At 53.2% G+C, this 21668-nt stretch overlaps 1 protein-coding gene across 5 annotated transcripts; it reads left to right on the top strand.

Annotated features, from left to right (window-relative positions):
- Positions 1-3635: 3635 nt before the first annotated feature.
- EXTL1 (exostosin like glycosyltransferase 1) lies at positions 3636-21630 on the top strand. Of its 5 annotated transcripts, none has more exons than XR_805138.4 (13): positions 3636-5279; positions 12319-12409; positions 12701-12808; positions 13607-13726; positions 14262-14394; positions 14593-14699; positions 15537-15626; positions 15813-15866; positions 16344-16430; positions 17017-17177; positions 19809-19980; positions 20155-20826; positions 20942-21630. XR_805138.4 is itself a non-coding variant. In XM_010802535.4 (12 exons), exons 1-12 carry the CDS (start codon positions 4504-4506, stop codon positions 20335-20337), a joined length of 2082 nt encoding a protein of 693 aa, XP_010800837.1. In that variant the 5' UTR covers positions 3636-4503; the 3' UTR covers positions 20338-21630. The 5 variants fall into 5 exon arrangements, 3 of the variants coding, with proteins under 3 accessions (XP_010800837.1, XP_005203164.1, NP_001093807.1); XR_805137.4 differs by having other exon boundaries at positions 20155-21263; positions 21349-21630; XM_010802535.4 differs by having other exon boundaries at positions 20155-21630.
- The last annotated feature ends 38 nt before the right edge of the window (positions 21631-21668 follow it).

Genomic DNA, 21668 nt, shown 5'->3' with positions numbered 1-21668 from the left:
ATTTAACAGTGCAGGCCCTCCCTTTCTCCAGACCACTATTGCCAACTATCTCATGGGGTATGTTACTTGTCTGTTTTGTTTATTGCTGATTTTCCCTCTCAGGAAAGCAAACTCCACCAGAGCAAGATTCTGTTTGCTTGGTTCACTCCCTGAGGGCCTGCCTGGCCCAGAGTAGGGGCTCATTAAGTAGCTGTAGAATGAGTGAGTGACTTGTGGGGTGACCCAGAAAAAAACTGTCCCTGCCTCCACTTCTACCATTTCCTGTCTGTCCCCACACACGCAACCACAGTGACGTCACTGCCTCAGACAGCTTTTCTGGCCCCGTGGGTTAGGCAGCCCCTCTGGGCCCTTCCATAGTCCCCTTCCCTCATCCTGTAATTGCCTGGTAGCTGACCTCTCTTTCCCTAGGACAGTGAATTTCGGGGGAGGGAGTGCATAATGTTTGTCTCACTCAGGAGCTAGAATGGTTCAGAGGTGAAAGGAATGGACAGCCTGGGTCTAAGTCCAGGCTGAGGTGTGGAAATTGAGTCCAGTCACCTAAGCTGGGGCTTCCCTGGCTGTCCAGTGGTTAAGGTCCTTGCTTCCAACACAGGAGGCGCGGGTTCAGTCACTGATCCGGGAACTCAGATCCCATATACCAAGGGGCAAGGCCCAAAAAAGGAAGTTACCTCAGCTCTCTGGGTCCATTTCCTCACCTGGAAAATGGGGATAATAATAGTATCTCCCTCAAAGCCCCCTCAGGAGAGGATTAAATAAACAAATACGCTGGCACTTAGAGCCACAGATGGCACCAAGTATGTTACGAATGTTAGCTATTATTGTTCTTCAGAATTGTATCTCCAGAGCCTGGCACAAAACCTAGCCTGTACTTAGTACTTATTAAGTGTTTGCTGGATGAGGGACTTCCCTGGTAGTTCGGTGGTTAAGAACCCACCTTCCAATGCAGCAGACACAAATTCAACCCCTGGTCAGAGAACTAAGATCCCACATGCCGAGGGGCAACTACTGAGCCCGTGCTCTCTGGAGACCAAACACCACAAATCCCGTGTGCTGCGACTACGACCAGAAGTAGCCAAAATAAATAAATATATATATTTTGTTAAAAAAAAAAAAGTATTTGGTGGATGAATGAATGAGTTTGTACAGGGACAGAGGAGAAGGAGCGGCATGAGAACCTAAAGGAGAGCCTAACCCAGCCAGAGAAGAGTCAGGGAAGCTTCCTGTAGGAAGGGAGCTTTGCACCAGTCCCTGGAGGAGGAGGAGTTAGTGCAGGAAGGTGAGAGGCAGCAGCAGCCCCCTTTCTCTTGCTGCAGGAGAGAGCCTGATGCCTGTGGAAAGTCAGCGCCTCCCTTAGTGACTGACCCTGTAGTGTGAAGAGGCCAGAGCCCCCCTGTGTGGGCCATTTTGAGGACATTCTTGAGTGTGTGAATGGTGCCCCACCCCAGGCTGGCTGCCCCCTGAGGCCCTAACATTCCTGTGGTGGCTCCCTCATCATGTCAGCAGCCTTCTGAGATCAGGGGAAGGCAAGAAGGCAGGAGGCTAGGACTTCCCTGGTAGTCCAGGGGTTTAGAATCCACCTTCCAATGTGGGGGAAGCGGGGCCAGTCCCTTGTTGGGGAACTAGGATCCCACTTGCCTTGTGGCAACTAAACCCACATAGCAACTACTTGGCCCTCATGCCACCCCGCACCACAACAGAGAACCCATGTGTTGCAACCAAGATCTGATGCAGTCAAATAAATAAGTAAATATTTTTAAATTAAAAAAAAGAAAGAAGCCAGGAGACTGCTACTTGTTCAGGGACCCCCCCCCCCCCATAGGGTAGGCCTGGCTTTTAACTAGGCTATAGTCTTAAAATGGATATTATTACTCCCTCCCTAGAGAAGCAGGGACAGAGGCCCAACATTGTCCAGCCAGTAAGAGATAGAAACAGAGGCCACTCCAGGTCAGACTGGAGCTCCTGGAAGCCAGTCTGTCTTTCTATCACTTCAGTAACTCCTCATGGGTGACATCACCCATTCCTGACTCCCCACCACAGAGCACAGACCCAAGAACTGAGAGGTAGGGGGTGGCTGGGGGGGACCCTCAGTGGGGTGTGGATTAATGGAGAGTCAGGAAATGGAGCCTTCAGGAAAAAGAAAGGGCTGGTTACTCAGTCATGTCAGACTGTTTGTGGCTCCTCTGTCCATGGAATTCTCCAGGCAAGAATCCTGGAGTGGGCTGCCATTTCCTTTCTCAGGGATCTAACCCAGCTCTCCTGCATTGCAGGCAGATTCTTTACCATCTGAGCCACAGGGAAGCCCTTCACCCTCAGGAAGAACTCCACATATGGACTGGAACAAGGATCCAGTACTACAGACCCTTCCGACAGAGCTCCAGGCAAGGGCTAACCCATGGGCCTGAGTGTAAGGTGTCAGGAAAGGTGCTGAAAAAGCTGGAGCTAGAGTTGGATTGGCAGAGGGTAAGGGTGGAGGGCTGAAGGAAGAGAGACCAATCCTGGGAATAGTTGGAAGCACCTTATCCATTATCACACACCCACACCGCAGCCACTTGATGCCTCATTATCTCATCTGTTGATGGAAGGGGTTAAAATGTGGAGAGCCTGTATCCCAGCCAGGAGCAAGTCCCCCAGCTACAGTGACCAGTGGGAAGCTCTAAGGACTCTAGTCAGGAGCTCAAGGTTCAAATCCCACCCTGCCACTCCTTAGCAGGGTCTCCTTAGAAGATACCATCCCCTCTCTGAGTTTCATTTTGCTCATCCATAGGAAATGGCAGTGATTCTCATCCCTTCATGGGAAATAGATGGGGAAACAGTGGAAACAGTGTCAGACTTTATTTTTTTGGGGCTCCAAAATCACTGCAGATGGTGACTGCAGCCACGAAATTAAAAGACGCTTACTCCTTGGAAGGAAAGTTATGTCCAACCTAGATAGCGTATTCAAAAGCAGAGACATTACTTTGCCAACAAAGGTCCATCTAGTCAAGGCTATGGTTTTTCCAGTGGTCATGTATGGATGTGAGAGTTGGACTGTGAAGAAGGCTGAGCACCGAAGAATTGATGCTTTTGAACTGTTGGTGTTGGAGAAGACTCTTGAGAGTCCCTTGGACTGCAAGGAGGTCCAACCAGTCCATTCTGAAGGAGATCAGTCCTGGGATTTCTTTGGAAGGAATGATGGTAAAGCTGAAACTCCAGTCCTTTGGCCACCTGATGCGAAGAGTTGACTCATTGGAAAAGACTCTGATGCTGGGAGGGATTGGGGGCAAGAGGAGAAGGGGACGACAGAGGATGAGATGGCTGGATGGCATCACTGACTCAATGGACGTGAGTCTGAGTGAACTCCAGGAGTTGGTGATGGACAGGGAGGCCTGGCGTGCTGCAATTCATGGGGTCGGAAAGAGTTGGACACGACTGAACGACTGAACGGAACTGAACTGAAACCTTGGCCTTGGAAGGCTGATGTGAGATAGAGGTTGGAATAGCTCAAGGCCAATCATGAGCTGTGGGCCCTGCTGGTTATCATTATTAGCAATCCAGAAAACTGGTTTGGAAGGGGTTAAGTGGAAAGCTTGCCTCACAGACAGGAGCCAATCAGAGCTGGCAGGGGAGGAGTCAGGCTGCCGCTGGGAAAGAGATCTAGATTGACCAAACGCTGCCCTGAGAAGGGAGGCGAGACACAGCAGAGCTTGGGAGCCATGGGGCAGGGGCTTGGCAGGGGGTCCCCGGCCTCTGCACCCTGATAGCTCCAAGCCAGAGGGTGCAGGACCAGCTGCTAGAGGTGGAGGGAGGAGGGACTGAGCTGCCTGGACTGGGACAGCGGCAGGGTGGGAGAGGACCAGAACTTAGAGCCCTCCCAGCCCCCCAGGCAGGGGCCACCGGCTGCACTCAGGCCTTGCCCTCAGCTGACCCTGAGAGCCCACATGGGATGTAGGGTCTAATTTTAGCTCCAGCCGCAGGGCCCTCAGCCCAGGAGTGCTTGCCAGTGGACACAGGGTGGCCGGGCTGCTCAGGGGCTGCTCAGAAAGGGGGAGGATTGGGGAAACCAGCCCTGCTTCTGTCCAGCCCTGCACCCTGGCCAGACCGCCTCGTGTGGGAGTCCTGACAGGTCCCCCATGGCCTGGCAGACCGCCCTCCTCTCCCTCAAGGCTAAGGTCAGGGTGTGCAGCCAGGAGGGCAGAAGGACACTGGCTTGCAGTCTGCACAGGGGTTGCATCAGCCTGAGCAGCGCCCAGGGGCAGGGGGCCCTGCTGGGAAGGGCAAAAACTGGCTTGGTTGTCCAAAGGCCGAGGAAGCAGAGTCCGGACCACAAGAAGGCAGGGCCAGAGAGCGGGGTCGTCCCTGGCCTGTGACTTGTGACTTGCTGTTGGATCTTGCCCTCCACAGGCCTCAGTCTTCCCATCTGTACAATGAGGGCGCTGACCTAGAAGGTGGATCCCCATCCCAGAGACGCCCCCTCTGAACCTCTGGCTTCCTCTGCTTCCTGCAGCTCTGGCTGTGGGTGGCCACATGCAGTCATGGAGAAGAAAGTCCCTCTGGCTGGCCCTGTCGGCCTCCTGGCTCCTCATCCTGCTAAGAGTCTTCCCAGTTCTCCGCCTGGCAGAGCCTGCCAGACGCCAGGCAGGGGCCCCCCAAGGCTGGCCCCGCTGGCTGGACGCAGAGCTCCTGCAGAGTTTCTCCCAGCCTGGGGAGCTCCTAGAAGATGGCCCTCAACCTCCTCAAGCCCCCCGTGGCGGCAGCTGCTACCGGGGAGCTTGCTTTGATGCCTCGAGGTGCAGAGGTGGTGGCCTCAAGGTGTTCGTGTACCCGGCGGTCGGACCCATCTCTGAGACTCCGCGCAAGGTCCTGACTTCCATCGAGGGCTCCCGCTACCACACAGCCAGCGCTGCGGAGGCTTGCCTCCTCATCCTCGTCCTCAGCCCCGACACCCCTGCTGGAGAGTGCCACCCGGAGCTCCCGCAGTGGGATGGGGGCAAGAACCATCTGGTCCTCAGTCTCCACCCCGCCCCTTGCCTCCGGATCTTCCAGCTGGGACAGGCGATGGTGGCCGAGGCCAGCCCCACGATGGACACTTTCCGGCCCGGCTTTGACGTGGCCCTCCCGCTTCTCCCCGAAGCCCACCCTTTGCGAGGGGGGGCTCTTGGCCAGCTGCAGCAGCACAGCCCCCTCCCTGGGGTGGCCCTGATAGCCATGGCAGAAGAGAGGGGCGGGTGGCGTACGGTGGGCACCAACTTCTCTGCCTGCCCCTGGGATGGGCGTTGTGAGCAGGACCATGGACCCAAGCAGTAAGTGGACCTCTCCCCTTGGGGGCTGGATGGGAGGGGTCTGTGGTAGGAGTGAGCCCAGGAGCCCGGGTAGGATTGAGATAGGCAAATTTAGACCTCAGCTGTAGCAGGAGGGAATCGGGTTAGACAACAGAGAACACGACTAGCAAGATGATGATCTGCTGCAAGAAGTGTTCAAGGCAGATTTTGGAATATTTTCTTGGGGATCTTTAAAAGCATAAAATGTGATTCACTCCTATTTACTCTTCTTTTATGCCAATCCTTCCTTCCCTAACATTTTAGTTAACATACAAGTCTATAGTGCTTACTGTGTGCTTGTGCTAGTCACTCAGTTGTGTCCAACTCTTGGCAACCCCATGGACTGTAGCCCACCAGGCTCCTCTGTCCATGGAATTCTGCAGGCAAAAATACTGGAGTGGGTAGTCATTCCCTTCTCCAGGGGATCTTCCTGACCCAGGGATTGAACCCGGGTCTCTTGCCTTGCAGGCAGATTCTTTACGAGCCACCGGGGAAGTCCCACTATGTGCTAAGCACTTTTTATAAATGATTATCATAAAATAATACTAATCTATATCTTTTAAGTATTGGTGTACCAGACACTAAAGCCCAGAGAGGTTAAATAACTTCCCTGAGGCCACCCAGCCAGAAAGAGTACAGCTAGTATTTTAATCTAGGATTGCGTGGCTCCAAAGCTTTCAGCATTAGAGTTCTGGGTTTTAAGCAGGAGTTTATGATCAATTCTGAGACATGCCTCTGGGCCATGATCACAGATGGAAGCTGCTCCTATGTCTCATTTTGGGGATTAACCTCTAGCCTTTGGCTATAGCAAATATGGATAAAGTCAGACCTGCAAAAGCATTCCCACCAGTGAGAGTGTCTGAATACATACAAGGGACATGGGGACCCATGGGGACATGGAGAACTCATTCAAAAATGTCTCTGCCTGGGCTGGTTGGGGTGATACATCTCAGGTGGTAAAGCAGTTAACCCCTAAGCACCCTAATCCCTCTGCACCCCCAGGAAGCCAGCAATATCCTAGGCTGGCTGGGCAGACTAGAGTTGGAACCTGTCACTCTAGAATCCTTCTCTTGTCCCCTGTGTCAGATATCTCCCTGTTCTTTGCTAGAACAACATGGCTTATTCTGAGCTCCACTTCCCTCCCAGGAATTCTTCACGTGGCCAAGCTCCATTTTTGCCTCTGCCTGGGGCTTCTGGGGCTTCTCTCAGCCACAGGGCTCTTGTGGGAATGGAATCTCTCTACCTCCCAAAGGCACATGGCCTCCAGGGAACCCCGCAGCCAGGTTAGGAACAGCAGACCTGTCCCTCAGTCCCCATGGCCCTTCTGCCAGGACCCATCCCTAGCAGGCATCTTCTGGACCGCACCTGAAATGCTGGGGATCCCCCCAGGCACCTCAAGCTCCAAATTCAGATGGAGCTGACCTTTGGTGACAAGGTTCTCCACTCACTTGCCCGGCCTTATGTCTGATTAGACACAGCCATTCTTAGTTACAGGAAGTTCTTCTTTCAGCTGACTTTAGTGACTGCTAAATGCTATTGGTTACTGGTGAATCTGAAAGGTATTTTAGCCTGAACTTTGAGAAACTGAAACTTGGGGAGTGCACACGGTAGGTAGGAGCTCACTAAATGTTTACTGATTGAATCCAAACTGGCCAGAATTGGCCAGGGTTTTCTAATTGCTGTGGGCCACCGTCTGAGTTGCCTTTTTGATAAGTTTATTTCCAAGGTGTCATGCATGGCAGCGTCTAACTGTCCCCCGAACTTCAAGCAGTTCTGTGTTTGGTCTCCACCTACTTGCAGGCATCAGGACTTGTAATCTCTGGAGTAGCCCGAGCCTCAGTTTCCCTGTAGTGACAGGCAGCTGTCTGAACAGCTGTCAAGTATAGGGACAGAGAGAGGGAGGCCCACAGCCATGGGCCGGCCCCGGAAGGTAGCCTGAATAAACAAGTGCTGGCCAGAGAAAGAGGCAATTCACGGCCCCACCACTGGCCCACATTTACTCCGCCGGGGGGAGGGGAAGGGTGAAAAGGAGCATTGGGGAGAGCCCGCTCTCCGGGGCGGGTGCTGTGCCAGCCATGGCTAATCCTCTCAAGCACCTTTCAAGGGAGGTGTTACTATCCCCATTTCAGGGAACAGGAAACTGAGGCTCAGAGAGGTGGAGGGAGCCCGCCAAGGGCCTTTGGTGACAAGCTCCTTGGTTCACCAGGGCCTCCCTCACTGCTCTGATCTGGCACTCACGAGCTGCAGAGCTTGAGATTAAACCGCACATTTCTGGCTCCAAAGCCCATATTTTTCCACCTTCGTTGAACAGTCTCCTGTTGCTCTGGAATAAGCCTCTAACAGTTTAAATTGTTATTTATTTACTTTTATGAATAGGGGATTCATTCACATGGTACAAAATTCCAAAGGCACAGAAGGGTATACAGTAATAACTCCCTGCCATTCCTGTCTCCGGCCACCCAGTTTTCCTTCCTGGAGCCAAACACCGTTGCTAGTCTCTCTTGTGTCTTTTCTGAAGTACTCTGTGTGGATATAAACGTGCATAGGTTCTTCCCTGCTTTTTTTTTAAAACATAAATTTAATGCACGTTTTAAGATCCCCTGCCCTGTCGCCACTGTGCCCAGGAGGTGCAGTGCCTAGGGCCCATGATATTGTAGGAGCCCATGAAACTGTTTTCATTTCTTTGAAAATCAGAAGGAAAAAAGAAATGAACTTTTAAATAGAAGAAAATGCTTTAATATATTCGTATGTTCATTTTTATACCAACACAGTTGTCGAATATAATTTTTATAATATTTTTATGGTTGAGGGGCTGCAAAGGCCAGAGCCTAGGGCTTTGCAAATTGCAATGCGGCCCTGCCTGGGGCCATGGGTGGAGTCACCTCATCAGCAGTCTTGGGCACTGAGGCCCCAGGTCCATGGCAAACACTTTACATAGTCACAGATGATCAGCAGTCACCATGACATCCCTTCTACAACACACACACACACACGTGCACACACACACACACACACACATGCCGTGCAGTGCTCAACCAGCCTCTGATAGGGAACTCGACACCTCCCGAGGCCACTCACTGACTACTCTCAGCCAGCTCCATTACTAGAATTTGTGCCAAAACTGACCTTTCAGACATTTGGCCCATTGGTGTTGAGTCTCTCCTCTGTTGCACACTGAGCTTTCATTTGTCTAGCACCACTGAGCGCCCATTCTCTGCTGGGTGCTCTGCTTGGCCCTGGGGATACTGGCTGAAGGAGGCACAGCCCCAACCTTCAAGTAGCTCAGTCTTATTAGAGAGACAGACAAGTCCCTGGTTATGACAGACATTGTTAAGTAGAGAGAGGCTGGGCAAGCTGCCTGCCTGGCTCCTCTACTTCAGAGCTGTGCAACCTCTTTAGGTCTCAGTTTCCTCATCTGTAAAATGGAGCATACACATACCTCTCATCTCCTAGGGTTGCTGTGAGAATGAAGTGAGTCTAAGTATTTAATGCACTTAGAACAAAGGACATGCTCAGTGAAGGTTCAGTTCAGTTCAGTTCAGTCGCTCAGTCATGTCCGACTCTTTGTGACCCCATGAATCGCAGCATGCCAGGCCTCCCTATCCATCACCAACTCCCGGAGTTCACTCAGACTCACATCCATTGAGTCAGTGATGCCATCCAGCCATCTCATCCTCTGTCGTCCCCTTCTCTTCCTGCCCCCAGTCCCTCCCAGCATCAGAGTCTTTTCCAAGGAGTCAACTCTTCGCATGAGGTGGCCAAAGTACTGGAGTTTCAGCTTTAGCATCATTCCTTCCAAAGAAATCCCAGGGCTGATCTCCTTCAGAATGGACTGGTTGGATCTCCTTGCAGTCCAAGGGACTCTCAAGAGTCTTCTCCAACACCACAGTTCAAAAGCATCAATTCTTTGGTGCCTAGCTTTCTTCACAGTCCAAATCTCACATCCATACATGACCACTGGAAAAACCATAGCCTTGACTAGACGGACCTTTGTTGGCAAAGTAATGTCTCTGCTTTTGAATATGCTATCTAGGTTGGTCATAACTTTCCTTCCAAGGAGTAAGTGTATTTTAATTTCATGGCTGCAGTCATCATCTGCAGTGATTTTGGAGCCTAAAAAAATAAAGTCTGACACTGTTTCCACTGTTTCCCCATCTATTTGCCATGAAGTGATGGAACCAGATGCCATGATCTTCGTTTTCTGAATGTTGAGCTTTAAGCCAACTTTTTCACTCTCCTCTTTCACTTTCATCAAGAGGCTTTTTAATTCCTCTTCACTTTCTGCCATAAGGGTGGTGTCATCTACATATCTGAGGTTATTGATATTTCTCCCAGCAATCTTGATTCCAGCTTGTGCTTCTTCCAGCCCAGCGTTTCTCATGATGTACTCTGCATATAAGTTAAATAAGCAAGGTGACATACAACCTTGACGTACTCCTTTTCCTATTTGGAGCCAGGCTGTTGTTCCATGTCCAGTTCTAACTGTTGCTTCCTGACCTGCATACAGGTTTCTCAAGAGGCAGGTCAGATGGTCTGGTATGCCCATCTCTTTCAAAATTTTCCACAGTTTATTGTGATCCACACAGTCAAAGGCTTTGGTATAGTCAATAAAGCAGAAGTTGATGTTTTTCTGGAACTCTCTTGCTTTTTCGATGATCCAGCAGATGTTGGCAATTTGATCTCTGGTAAGGTTAACTCAGTTCATTACTACTTCAGGGCACGGAGAGGCTGTGGGAGCAGAGGAAGGCGCCATCTCTGGAGAGACCATGGAGGGCTTCCCAGAGGAGGTGATATTTGAACTTTAGACATTAAGACAGAGCAGGGGGAGCTCTTCAGGCTGCAAGGCAGGGAAGGGTGCTTCAGGCTGAAGAAGGATGTGCAAACACACAGAGGAGGTTAACGAGGACTGACTGGTACAGTTTATTCAGTAAGTTCTCTGGCTCTGGTTTCTCTGTAGCCTTCAACTTAGGAGTTTTCAGTCCTTCAGGGGTTTACTGTGGCTTTTAGTGAGATGAAGGGTGTCCTGTTTTTAACTTGCAGCTTCTTCCAGGAGAAGCCTGATGGACACCTGAGTATCAGACAAAGAAAGCCGGGTCCGCTGGGAGACCCCTGGGCAGCAGCTCCAGGGGGCCCAGATAACCCAGGGTCAGGGGCCAGCACACCTTGGTTCCAGTTCCAGCAGAGCCCCCACCCTTTTCTGAGACCCTGAGCCAGTCCTCGGGCTCTCTGAGACTCAGTCTCCCCATCTGTTCAAGGAAGGTTGGTCCAGAGGCTAACTACTCCTAGGATTGCTTCCTGAAAGTTCAGACTCAGGACCAGACAGGCTGTAGGTGAGAAGGGTCCTGGGATCCCCTCGGCCTTACTCCTCAGTCCCACTCAGAGCAGGCCTATGGGCCCCAGAGTCCTGTGCACACCCATGTTTGAACATACACACACACCACACCACACACACACACCACACCACACACACACACACCACACACACACACACCACACACACACACCACACCACACACACACCACACACACACACCACACACACACACACACCACACACACACACACCACACACACACACCACACACACACACACACACACCACACCACACACACACCACACACACACACACACACACCACACCACACACACACACACACATATACACACCACACACACCACACACACACACACACCACACACACACACCACACCACACACACACACACACCACACACACACACCACACCACACACACACACACCACACCACACACACACCACACACACACACACACACACACACCACACCACATACACACCACACACACACACACCACACCACACACACACACACCACACACACACACCACACACCACACACACACACCACACACACACACCACACACACACCCCATAGCCCGGAGTCCTGTGCACATCCATGCGTGCATGCGCACACGCACATACATGCATACACACACACCCGCACACACCCACCACAAACACACCCCATAGCCTGGAGTCCTGTGCACACCCATGTGTGCACACGCACACACACACATATACACACACCCCGTAGCCCGGAGTCCTGTACACACCCATGCATGTGTGTGCACACACACACACCACAAACACTCCCCCCCACACACAGACACACCCGCAGCTCGGAGTCTTGTGCACACCCATGCATGCGTGTGCGCACACACACACACACACACACACACACACACACCCTTGCAGCTCGGAGTCTTGTGCACACCCATGCGTGCGTGTGCGCACACACACACATGCACACCCACACCCGTGCGAGCGCACACACACACACACACACACCCCGTAGCCAGGTCATGGCACTCCTTCCCTGGCCAAGCAGTCCCAGGGTAGGCAGTGGCTCTGAGGAGGCTGTGACTTCTACCCCGCCCCCCACAGACACGCGGCCTGAGGGTGGCCCTGGGCCTGGGGGGAGGGGAGGGGGAGGAACAGAGGAGGCCTGTCCTCTGGGCGAGGGCCCTCTCTGGGCAGCTGCTTCCTGTGTGGTTCCAGGCTGGGGGCCCAGCCCACCTTCGGACAGAAGAGTCTTTCACGGGCCTGGGCTCTGAGGATTGGGGGAGGGCAGGGCATGGAGGCCACTCAGGTGAGGGGTGCCCAGAAGTCTGCGTGTGGCGAGTGGTGGGAGGGCAAACACATATGTACGTGCCCAAGTCAGCGGAAACAGCAGCTCAGCTGCCTCCCATTTTGCAAATGTGCAAACCATGGTCCAGAGAAGAGAAGGGAGGTGCCTAATCCTGAGGGCAGCGGCGGAGTTTGAGCTCGGGGTTCCTGCCTGCTGCCTTAGCAGTGGGACAGGGACAGTGTGTGGCTGTGCGTGTGCAAGAATGTTAAAATATGGGAACATGATGGTGGGCTTGCACACTGTGAATTTGGGAGTGTTAGTGTGGAGGGCTGGGGGGGCATCCAGGGAGCTGGGTGGGGGCAGCTGTCTTAGGCTTTCTATGTGCAGGACCCCTTCCTGTGCCTCTTCAGGACCCACCCCAGGGCGACGCTACCCAACGCCACCTTCTGCCTCATCCCTGGCCGCAATCCTGATGCCTTGCACTTCCTTCAAGCCCTGCAGGTACAACCCCGATGGGGGCACCCCCCAGCCATCTCCCCCCACACTCCTGAACTGGAAGGGTAGTCTAAGCCCAAACCAATGGGAAGGGGTGGTGAGCTGCCCACTCCTTTACTCTGAGACTCAGGTGTGTCTCCAGCCATATTCACTACACCCCGTGCAGAATAACACTCCATCCCCAGAAAAAATCCCACTTTTCTATCTTCTTTACCCCTTGCCCCCAGTGCAGCAGAGAGGAGGGGTGAGTGTGTGCAGGGTGGGACTGGGCTCCCCAGTGACCCCCCTACCCCCCAGGCTGGCTGCATTCCTGTGCTTCTCAGCCCTCGCTGGGAGCTGCCCTTCTCAGAAGTCATCGATTGGACCAAGGCAGCCGTTGTAGCTGACGAGAGGCTCCCACTTCAGGTAGCTCAGGGCCCTGCCCGTGGGGTGGGGACTGGACTCGGGACATGGGGGGACCCCGGGATCCTAGCCCTCACTCCTATCCTCCGTTTATGTATATTGATGACTTTACCCCCCAGCCCTAAGCCTCTGGGGTTCTGAGAGCAAGTCCTCAGCCTCTTTCAGCCTCAGTTCCCCCATCTGTACAATGGGATAAGTTAGACTAGATGATTTCCCACCGGTCCATGACTGCTTAAGTACTTAGCTTAAGGAAAAGTCACACAAAAATCCAAAATCTGAGCGCCTACATGGAGCTTGGAGTGGGAAAGCAAAATGCTCAGTGATTTTCCCGTCTGATGAAACTAACTTTGCCCATCTCTGAAAAATAGAAACGTAAGCCTCGAATCTCCTGAGAAGTGGAGAACAGGGCAAGAAGCTAACAGGAATAGCTTCCTTTCACTGAGCCTCTACAATGTGCTAAACACTTAATATATATCAGCTAATTTAATCCTTGCAACCACCCTATGAGGCCAGTACTATCTGTCCACTTTACAGATGAGGAAACAGACTCAAAGAGGTTAAGTGCTTTGTCCACAGTCACACAGTTACTAAGTGGGATTTAAACCCAGCTCTGTGTGACCCTTGAACACTTGATTGCTAAATTACCTGGGATTTTGCCAAGGATGACAGCTGCCAACCCATGTAGAGAACCGCAGGGAGCCGACTTCTGGTTCCAGACCCCCACCCTAGGTTGTCCCCACACCAGGTGAGTCAGAGCCTGCCAGGGCCGCATGCCTCTTTTTTTTCTCCCTCTGGCCCCAGGTCCTGGCTGCCCTCCAGGAGATGCCCCTCACACGGGTCCTTGCCCTGCGTCAGCAGGCCCAGTTTCTGTGGGATGCGTACTTCTCCTCCGTGGAGAAAGTCATCCACACCACTCTGGAGGTGAGGGGGACTCACCCGAGGGGGGCTCGGATGCCTGGCTCCACCCCATCCCTGTCCCCTCGCCATGCCCCTCTCTTCTAACACCTCCTCTGCCCTGGTGCTTAGGCGTCCCCTTTGAAGATGCTTCTGGGAAGAATCTGAGACTTGGCTCCGAGCTCTTGAATGAGCTCCTTCTCCGGTCTTGGCCCAGTTTCCCCCTCTCTAGAGCGACATCTGTAGCAAACAGATTGCTAAGCATCCGGCAGCTCCAGCTGATGGGCGCTGGTTGCCTGGGGCTTGTGTTGGGAGGGATTCTGGTTCTGGAAAGAACGTCATGGCCTGTTCGTGGTGTCTGCCACGAGTGCAGACAGCATCAGGCAGTGACCCCTACTCTGGACTCTGAACCCTGCTGTCCCCAGACATCTGGTGATGCCGATGCTGCCTTCCCCGATTCCTGGAGGGGGAGGTGTGGGGCTGCACCGGGTCCTCGCTTCCTCAGGCCCCGCCCACCACCACACTAGCCACGCCCTCTGCCCAGCCTTCTCTCCTTTCCCAGATTATTCAGGACCGAGTCTCTGGAGCATCTGCTCACCCCTCGCTGCTGTGGAACAGCCCCCCAGGGGCACTCCTGGCCCTGTCCACTTTCTCCACAAGCCCCTCAGACTTCCCCTTCTACCACCTACAACAGGGTGAGTGCCCTAGGGATGGGACACCTTGAAGTCCCCTCATCAACTCGCCCCAAGTCTGCCCCAGCCTCAGCCCTAAGGTACTACCAAACCCCTCTCCAAATCCCCCACCCCTCCCGGCTCCCCAGGTTCCCAGCTCAGGTCATTCTCCAGGGGGTTCTGTTCCCTCCCACACTAACAGCCTGTGTCTCATTCCTCCAGGCTCTCGTCCTCTGGGCAGGTTCAGTGCCCTGATTTGGGTGGGGGCTCTAGGCCAGCCTCCCCTGAAGCTCATCCAGGCGGTGGCAGGCGCCCAGCACTGTGCCCAGGTCAGTCCCCTTGCCAGCTGGGGTGCTTGGATACAGAGTTGGGGCAAGGAACAGGGCGGGGCCCTTGAAGACATCTGGACACCAAGGATAACCACACATTGTGGGAGAGCCATGGGAAGGATTTTCAAGTACCATTGCTGCCTTCCTCTTTCAGTTCCAAGTTCCTCCCTAGGTCCTTTCCCCCACCTCCATCCCCTCTTCCCTCATGGAAACTGATGAAGCCCCCTGAAAAACAGGCACCTCTTGGGAGGTTGAAGTAAACGTACATGCATTCATTTGCTCATCCGGCATTTTCTGAGCACCCTGGGCTTGATGCTGAGGATGCAGAGAAAAAGCAGGAAAGGAGTCTGCCCCAGATTCATATTTAGTTAGCATCTCCCAGCACACAGACTGTCAAATGTCACTTCCAGAGAAACCAGATAGGCTCTCGAGAGTACTTGGAAAGGAAATAAGCAGTTTGTTCAGCCAGAGCACAGATGGAGCAGCTTCAAAGATGGGACACTTGAGCTGGGCTGGGAATGATAAAAGAGCAAGAGGAAGAGAATAAAAACCTTCGAGAAAAGATGGGGATGGGGTCAGGGTCCAGGGTAGGTGTGACCTGAGCTCTAACGCTACAGGTAGCGTGTGTGTTACTGGACTTCATGCCTTCCAGAAGCCCAGAGGCAAAAACAGGGCAGCCATAAATGCACCTTGGATCCAACTAAATTCCTTCCAAAGTCACATACAACAGTGGCTCCCCTAAACTTTTTCCACCCTGAGAAAGAGTACTCCTGGGACACCTCCACCACCACCTTCTGCCCCAGACTTCAGGACATCCTCCCCCGTCTTTCCTTCTAGATCTTGGTTCTCTGGAGCAGTAAGAAGCCACCCCCACCCAGGTGGCCTGAGACAGCAGTGCCCTTGACAGTCCTTGATGGGCACAGGAAGGTGAGGATGGGGAGGGGCACAGGAAGGGCAGAAGGCTGGGATCTGGGGAACACACACACAGCAGGGTTGACTTGGGCCTGAGCCACAGCTGGACTTCAAGTTGGGCCTGGAGAAATCAGACCGTGGGTTTCAGCTGCAGGCCTAATAGAAATGATTCTCTTCCGTCCTTGTGAATTGTACCGCCAGAGAACCAGGTTTTGTGTGATGAGGGAAGGCAGAGGGACTACCTTGCTGTCTCAGGTAAGGGAGAGAGGGGAAACTTGGGCAGGTGGCAGCATTTGGGGCGGGGGTGGGGATGGGGCAGGTGGCTTCTGAGAATCTGGGATGGTGTGACACAACCGCTCGCTGTGCCATCCTGGGCAAGCCCATCTCTCTGAACCTGTCTCTTTGAAACAAAGGATGTTTAACAACCCCTTCCAGGGTTGAGGTGAGCATCTGATGTGACACTAGAGGAATCCTGAAATGTCAAACCTGGAAGGAACCTAGACACCAATGGCCCCATTTAACCAAAGGGCGCACTGAAATCCACAGAGGGAAAGCGAGGTCCTCGGGTCCAAGTTCCTTGCAGACTTGTTTTCATGGCTCTTCCTTTTACACCATGCCTGTGGGGGGTGGCGGGGCGGGGGGGATCCTGCTTAGCAGATTTTCAGATTCTCACCATGCGAGCCTGGGGAGGGGTCCCACAGCTGAGTTGCCCTCCACCCCGTCCCCCTGCAGGCCAGTGACCGCTTCCTCCCGTACAGCGCCATCAGCACCGATGCCATCCTGAGCCTGGACGCCCACAGCAGTCTTTCCACAAGTGAGGTGAGTACCCCCAAGAGGACCCCTGTGTGGGTCCTGGCAGCCCCTCAGAGTCCAGGAGCTGGGATGATCAAAGATCAAGAGGTCTAGCCTCCTGCTTTAGAAATCACCCAGGTGAGCCATCAGCCTCCTCCTTAGAAATCTAACAGAAGCTTTCCACAGATTCTTTGGTCTTCCCTGGTGGCTCAGATGGTAAAGAATCTGCCTGCAATGCAGGAGACCCCGGTTCAAGCCCTGGCTCAGGAAGATCTCCTGGAGAAGGGAATGGCTACCCACTCCAGTATTCTTGCCTGGAGAATTCCATGGACAGAGGAGCCTGGCGGGCTACAGTCCATGGGGTTGCAAAGGATCGGACACAACTGAGCGACTTTCACTTCACAGACTCTCTGAAAACATTTTCAGTTTCCAGCTGCAAAAGCACTGTTTCTATTTCCCAGTTGGGGAGTTCCTAAGCAATCCCTGGACATTTTCAGGCTGCCATCTCCTCTCCCCCGAGTCCCCTCAGCCGGGCTGGCCTTGACTCCATGTCTCCGATGTTCCTGGCTCAGCAGAAAGTCCTTCCTCACACCTCACTTAAATATCTCCGCAGGTGGACTTCGCTTTCATGGTATGGCAGAGCTTCCCGGAGCGGATGGTCGGCTTTCTCACATGGAGCCACTTCTGGGATGAGACCCAGGGGGGCTGGGGCTACACTGGAGAGAGGGCCAATGAATTCTCCATGGTTCTCACCTCAGCTGCCTTCTACCACAGGTACCGATGGTAACGCGGGCACTGGACTCAGAGGGCCACAGAGACCCCCCTCTTTGAACCAGGAGCAGGGTGGTATGGGAGTGGACACATACAGCCAGCATATCGCCCCGAGATCCAGGTTCAAGGCCACTTCCCAGTGCTGTGATGGGCAAGTCTCCCCACCTCTCTTGAGGTTCAGTTTCCTCATTTGTAAGTGTATTCACCTCACAGGGCTGGTGTGACCATCACATAAGAAAAGTACATGACGTCCTTCGCACACAGATAGTCAACCAAAGGCAGCTAGTGGTATTTTAAGTAGAGCCATGCAGAGGCCATGGACAGGGTTTGGATTTTGGGGAGGTGTGGTAAATCCACAGCCTCCCTGAAGCTACTCTTTGGGCTTCCACCTTTGAAGGCCTGGGATCCAGCTGATCCTTTCCTCCTGCCTGAATTCAGACTCAGAGCCCAGGTGAGGGCCCCCAAGGAGCCTAAGGGAGAGGAGAGTTCAGTCAGTTCAGTCGCTCAGTCATGTCCGACTCTTTGTGACCCCATGGACTGCAGCACAGCAGGCTTCTCTGTCCATCACCATCTCCCAAAGTTTGCTCAAACTCATGTCCATTGAGTCGGTGATGCCATCCAACCATCTCATCATCTGTCGTCCCCTTCTCCTACTGCCTTCAATCTTTCCCAGCATCAGGGTCTTTTCCAGTGAGTCAGTTCTTCACATCAGGTGGCCAAAGTATTGGAGTTTCAGCTTCAACATCAGTCCTTCCAAAGAATATTCAGGCCTGATTTCCTTTAGGATGGACTGGTTGGATCTCCTTGCAGTCCAAGGGACTCTCAAGAGTCTTCTCCAACACCACAGTTCAAAAGCATCAATTCTTTGGTGCTCAGCTTTCTTTATAGTCCAACTCTCACATCCATACATGACTACTGGAAAAACCATAGCTTCAACTGGATGGACCTTTGTTGGCAAAGTAATGTCTCTGCTTTTTAATATGCTGTCTAGGTTGGTCATAAGTTTTCTTCCAAGGAGAAAGCACCTTTCAATTTCATGGCTGCAGTCACCATCTGCAGTGATTTTGGAGCCCAGGAAAATAGTCTCTCACTGTTTCCATTGTTTCCCCATCTATTTGCCATGAAGTGATGGGACTGGATGCCATGATCTCCGTTTTCTGAATGTTGAGTTTTAAGCCAGCTTTTTCACTCTCCTCTTTCACTTTCATCAAGAGGCCCTTTAGTTCTTCTTTGCTTTCTGCCATAAGGGTAGTGTCATCTGCATATCTGAGGTTATTGATATTTCTCCCGGCAATCTTGATTCCAGCTTGTGCTTCTTCCAGCCTGGCATTTTGCATGAAGTACTCTGCATATAAGTTAAATAAGCAGGGTAACAATATACAGCCTCGACATACTCCTTTCCCAATTTGGAACCAATCTGTTGTTCCATGTCCAGTTCTAACTATTGCTTCTTGACCTGGAAACCTCCTGAGGTTTCTCAAGAGGCAGGTCAGGTGGTCTGGTATTCCCATCTTTTTCAGAATTTTCCACAGTTTGTTGTGATCCACACAGTCAAAGTCTTTAACATAGTCAATAAAGCAGAAGTAGATGTTTTTCTGTAACTCTCTTGCTTTTTCTATGATCCAATGGATGTTGGCAATTTGATCTCTGGTTCCTCTGCCTTTTCTAAATCTAGTTTGAACATCTGGAAATTTGAAACCTGGCTTGGAGAATTTGGGGCATTACTTTGCTAGTGTATGAGATGAGTGCAATTGTGCGGTAGTTTGAACATTCTTTGGCATTGCCTTTCTTTGGGATTGGAATGAAAACTGCCCTTTTCCAGTCCTGTGGCCACTGCTGAGTTTTCCAAATTTGCTGGCATATTGAGTGCAGCACTTTCACAGCATCATCTTTTAGGATTTGAAATAGCTCAATTGGAATTCCATCACCTCCACTAGCTTTGTTCATAGTGATGATTCCTAAGCCCAGCTTCACTTTGGACCCCAGGATGTCTGGCTCTAGGTGAGTGATCACACCATCATGGTCATCTGGGTCGTTAAAATCTTTTTTGTATAGTTCTGCTGTATATTCTTGCCACCTTTTCTTAATACCTTCTGTTTCTGTTAGGTCCATACCATTTCTGTCCTTTATTGTGGCCATCTTTGCATGAAATGTTCCCTTGGTATCTCTAATTTTCTTGAAGAGATCTCTACCCTTTCCCATTCTATTGTTTTCTCTATTTCTTTGCACTGATCACTGAGGAAGTCTTTCTTATCTCTCCTTGCTATTCTTTGGAACTCTGCATTCAAGATGGGTATAGTTTCCCCTTTCTCCTTTGCTTTTAGCTTCTCTTTTTTTTCTCAGCTATTTGTAAGGCCTCCTCAGACAACCATTTTGCCGTTTTGCATTTCTTTTCTCTTTTGCATTTCATTTCACTATTGGCTGCAGAGAAGCCACAGGGCACAGAGTAGTGGAGAGCAGAGCATACACGGGATGGGAGCTCCTGGAGGCGGCCAGGGCTCAGAAAAGGGTGCAGGACTTTCACAGGAAGCTTAGGAATTGGAATCAATGGGAGAGTGAGGCCAGGAGGGAGAAGAATTCGGCCTTGGGGGGGAATGGGGCTGCACCCTCTCCTGTTCCTCTCCTCTCACCCAGGTATTACCACACCCTCTTCACCCACTCCCTGCCCAAGGCTCTGAGGACCCTGGCAGATGAGTCACCCCCCTGCGTGGAAGTCCTGATGAACTTTCTAGTAGCAGCCGTCACCAAGTTGCCGCCTATCAAGGTGCCCTATGGGCCGTGGCATCAGGAGGCCAAACCTCCACTGGTGAGGACCCATGGGCGTGGTCGGCACTGGGAGGGCCCTGGCTAGGGAAGCCACGCTCTGTCTAACCCAAATCCTTTGTGCTGCACGGGACGGGCGGGGGGGAGGGGCGGCAGGGCGGGGTTCCAAGTAAGAGAAGCCACCCCTCCCCAGCGCATTCTCCGCCCCCCCTCTTAGGTGCCTGGGAGTCCGCGGCTCAGATCGGAGCCTCGGCCGGCCGCCCAGGACTGCATCAACCAGATGGCCGCAGGGTTCGGCCACATGCCCCTCGTGTCCTCGCGCCTCCGTCTAGACCCAGTGCTCTTCAAAGACCCGGTGTCCGTGTTGCGTAAGAAGTATCGCAGCCTGGAGAAGCCCTAGGAGGAACCAACCAGCTGAGACCCTAGCCCGGCTCCCAGGGGGCGCTGCAACCTGCCCGCGATTGGGGGCGGGGATGGAGCCGCAGCCCCCTCCCCTGGGATATCTAGAGACCCAATCCAGGCTGCCGGAGAGCCCAACACGGCCGATCCCGATTGGCCAGCAACCGCCTCGCGCACCCTCCAGCCCAGGGGCAGTTCTCTCGTGCTCTGCACTACCTCTGCCGCCTGCCCTCTGCCTTCGCAGACCCTTTACCTGGAATGCCTTTCTCGGCTTCTCTGCCGAGCTAACATCTGCTTCTCTTTCAGGTTCTCGCCGCCTCCACGAACCTGCCCGACCCCCACCCCCGCCCCCATCCTCTGCGCTTTCACAGCCCGTGTGTCCCGTAGTCCCCTTATTCATGCTGCCTTGCACAGGTACAGTCAGGCCCCCAGGACTGACCCGGGAGCCCCAGGAGGGCAGGGCCGTGGCCTCTTCTCTCTGGCCTGGCAGGTACGCCACAAATATTTGACGATCAGATAGACATCAGCTACGTGCCTGGGCCCTGTGCCCACAGTGGGCGGGGCGTGGACAAGGTGTGCCTAATGAACTCCACGCCTACACCCAGGGAGGCATCTTTGCCGCAGGTTCCTGGCTTGCCGGGCACAATCCTGGAGCCCCAGGGATGGAGCAAAGACGCGCCGAGGAGCCAGTTTCAGGGCTTCCTTCTCGACCGGGCGGAGCAGAGTTGGGAGGGGAGGAGATGGAAACGCCGGTGGCCCCTCAGGCCCGGGCGGCTCAGGCACTGCCGTCGTCCCGCACTACCAGCCTCGTCCATTAGAGGTCAGCACCGAGCCGCGCTTCCTATTCCGGGACCGAGAGTGAAAGTCGCTCAGTCTTGTCCGACTCTTTGCGATCTCATGGGCTATACAATCCATGGAATTCTCCAGGTCAGAATACTGGAGTGGGTAGCCTTTCCCTTCTCCAGGGGATCTTCCCAACCCAGGGATCGAACCCAGGTCTCCCGCATTGCAGGCGGATCCAGGACTGAGAATGGAGTTCTAAACGCCTGCCGGGCGCGGGGTCTTGGAGGTTGGTTGGTGGTGCCCAGTTTGACGTCTGAAAACTGGTTTGGCCCACACACTTGGGACTAAGAAGGCGGCCGTTTCTAGGTGGGCTGAGTGGTAGCAGGGGCGGTCCCCAGGGCCCTGGTAGTGAGAGTAGAGTAGGGGAGGGGACGCTGGGTCCTCCTGGGCTCACCCACCTGGAATTGGAATTATCACTTCCGAAATAAAAGCGCGTGTCCTTGCCGCCTCACGCTCAGGCTATAAATACCTCCAAAGCAGCTGCACGGG

The sequence above is a fragment of the Bos taurus genome, chromosome 2 (assembly GCF_002263795.3).
Source record: "Bos taurus isolate L1 Dominette 01449 registration number 42190680 breed Hereford chromosome 2, ARS-UCD2.0, whole genome shotgun sequence".
Taxonomy (NCBI): Eukaryota; Metazoa; Chordata; class Mammalia; order Artiodactyla; family Bovidae; genus Bos; species Bos taurus.
This window is presented reverse-complemented; position numbering and strand designations above follow the sequence as displayed.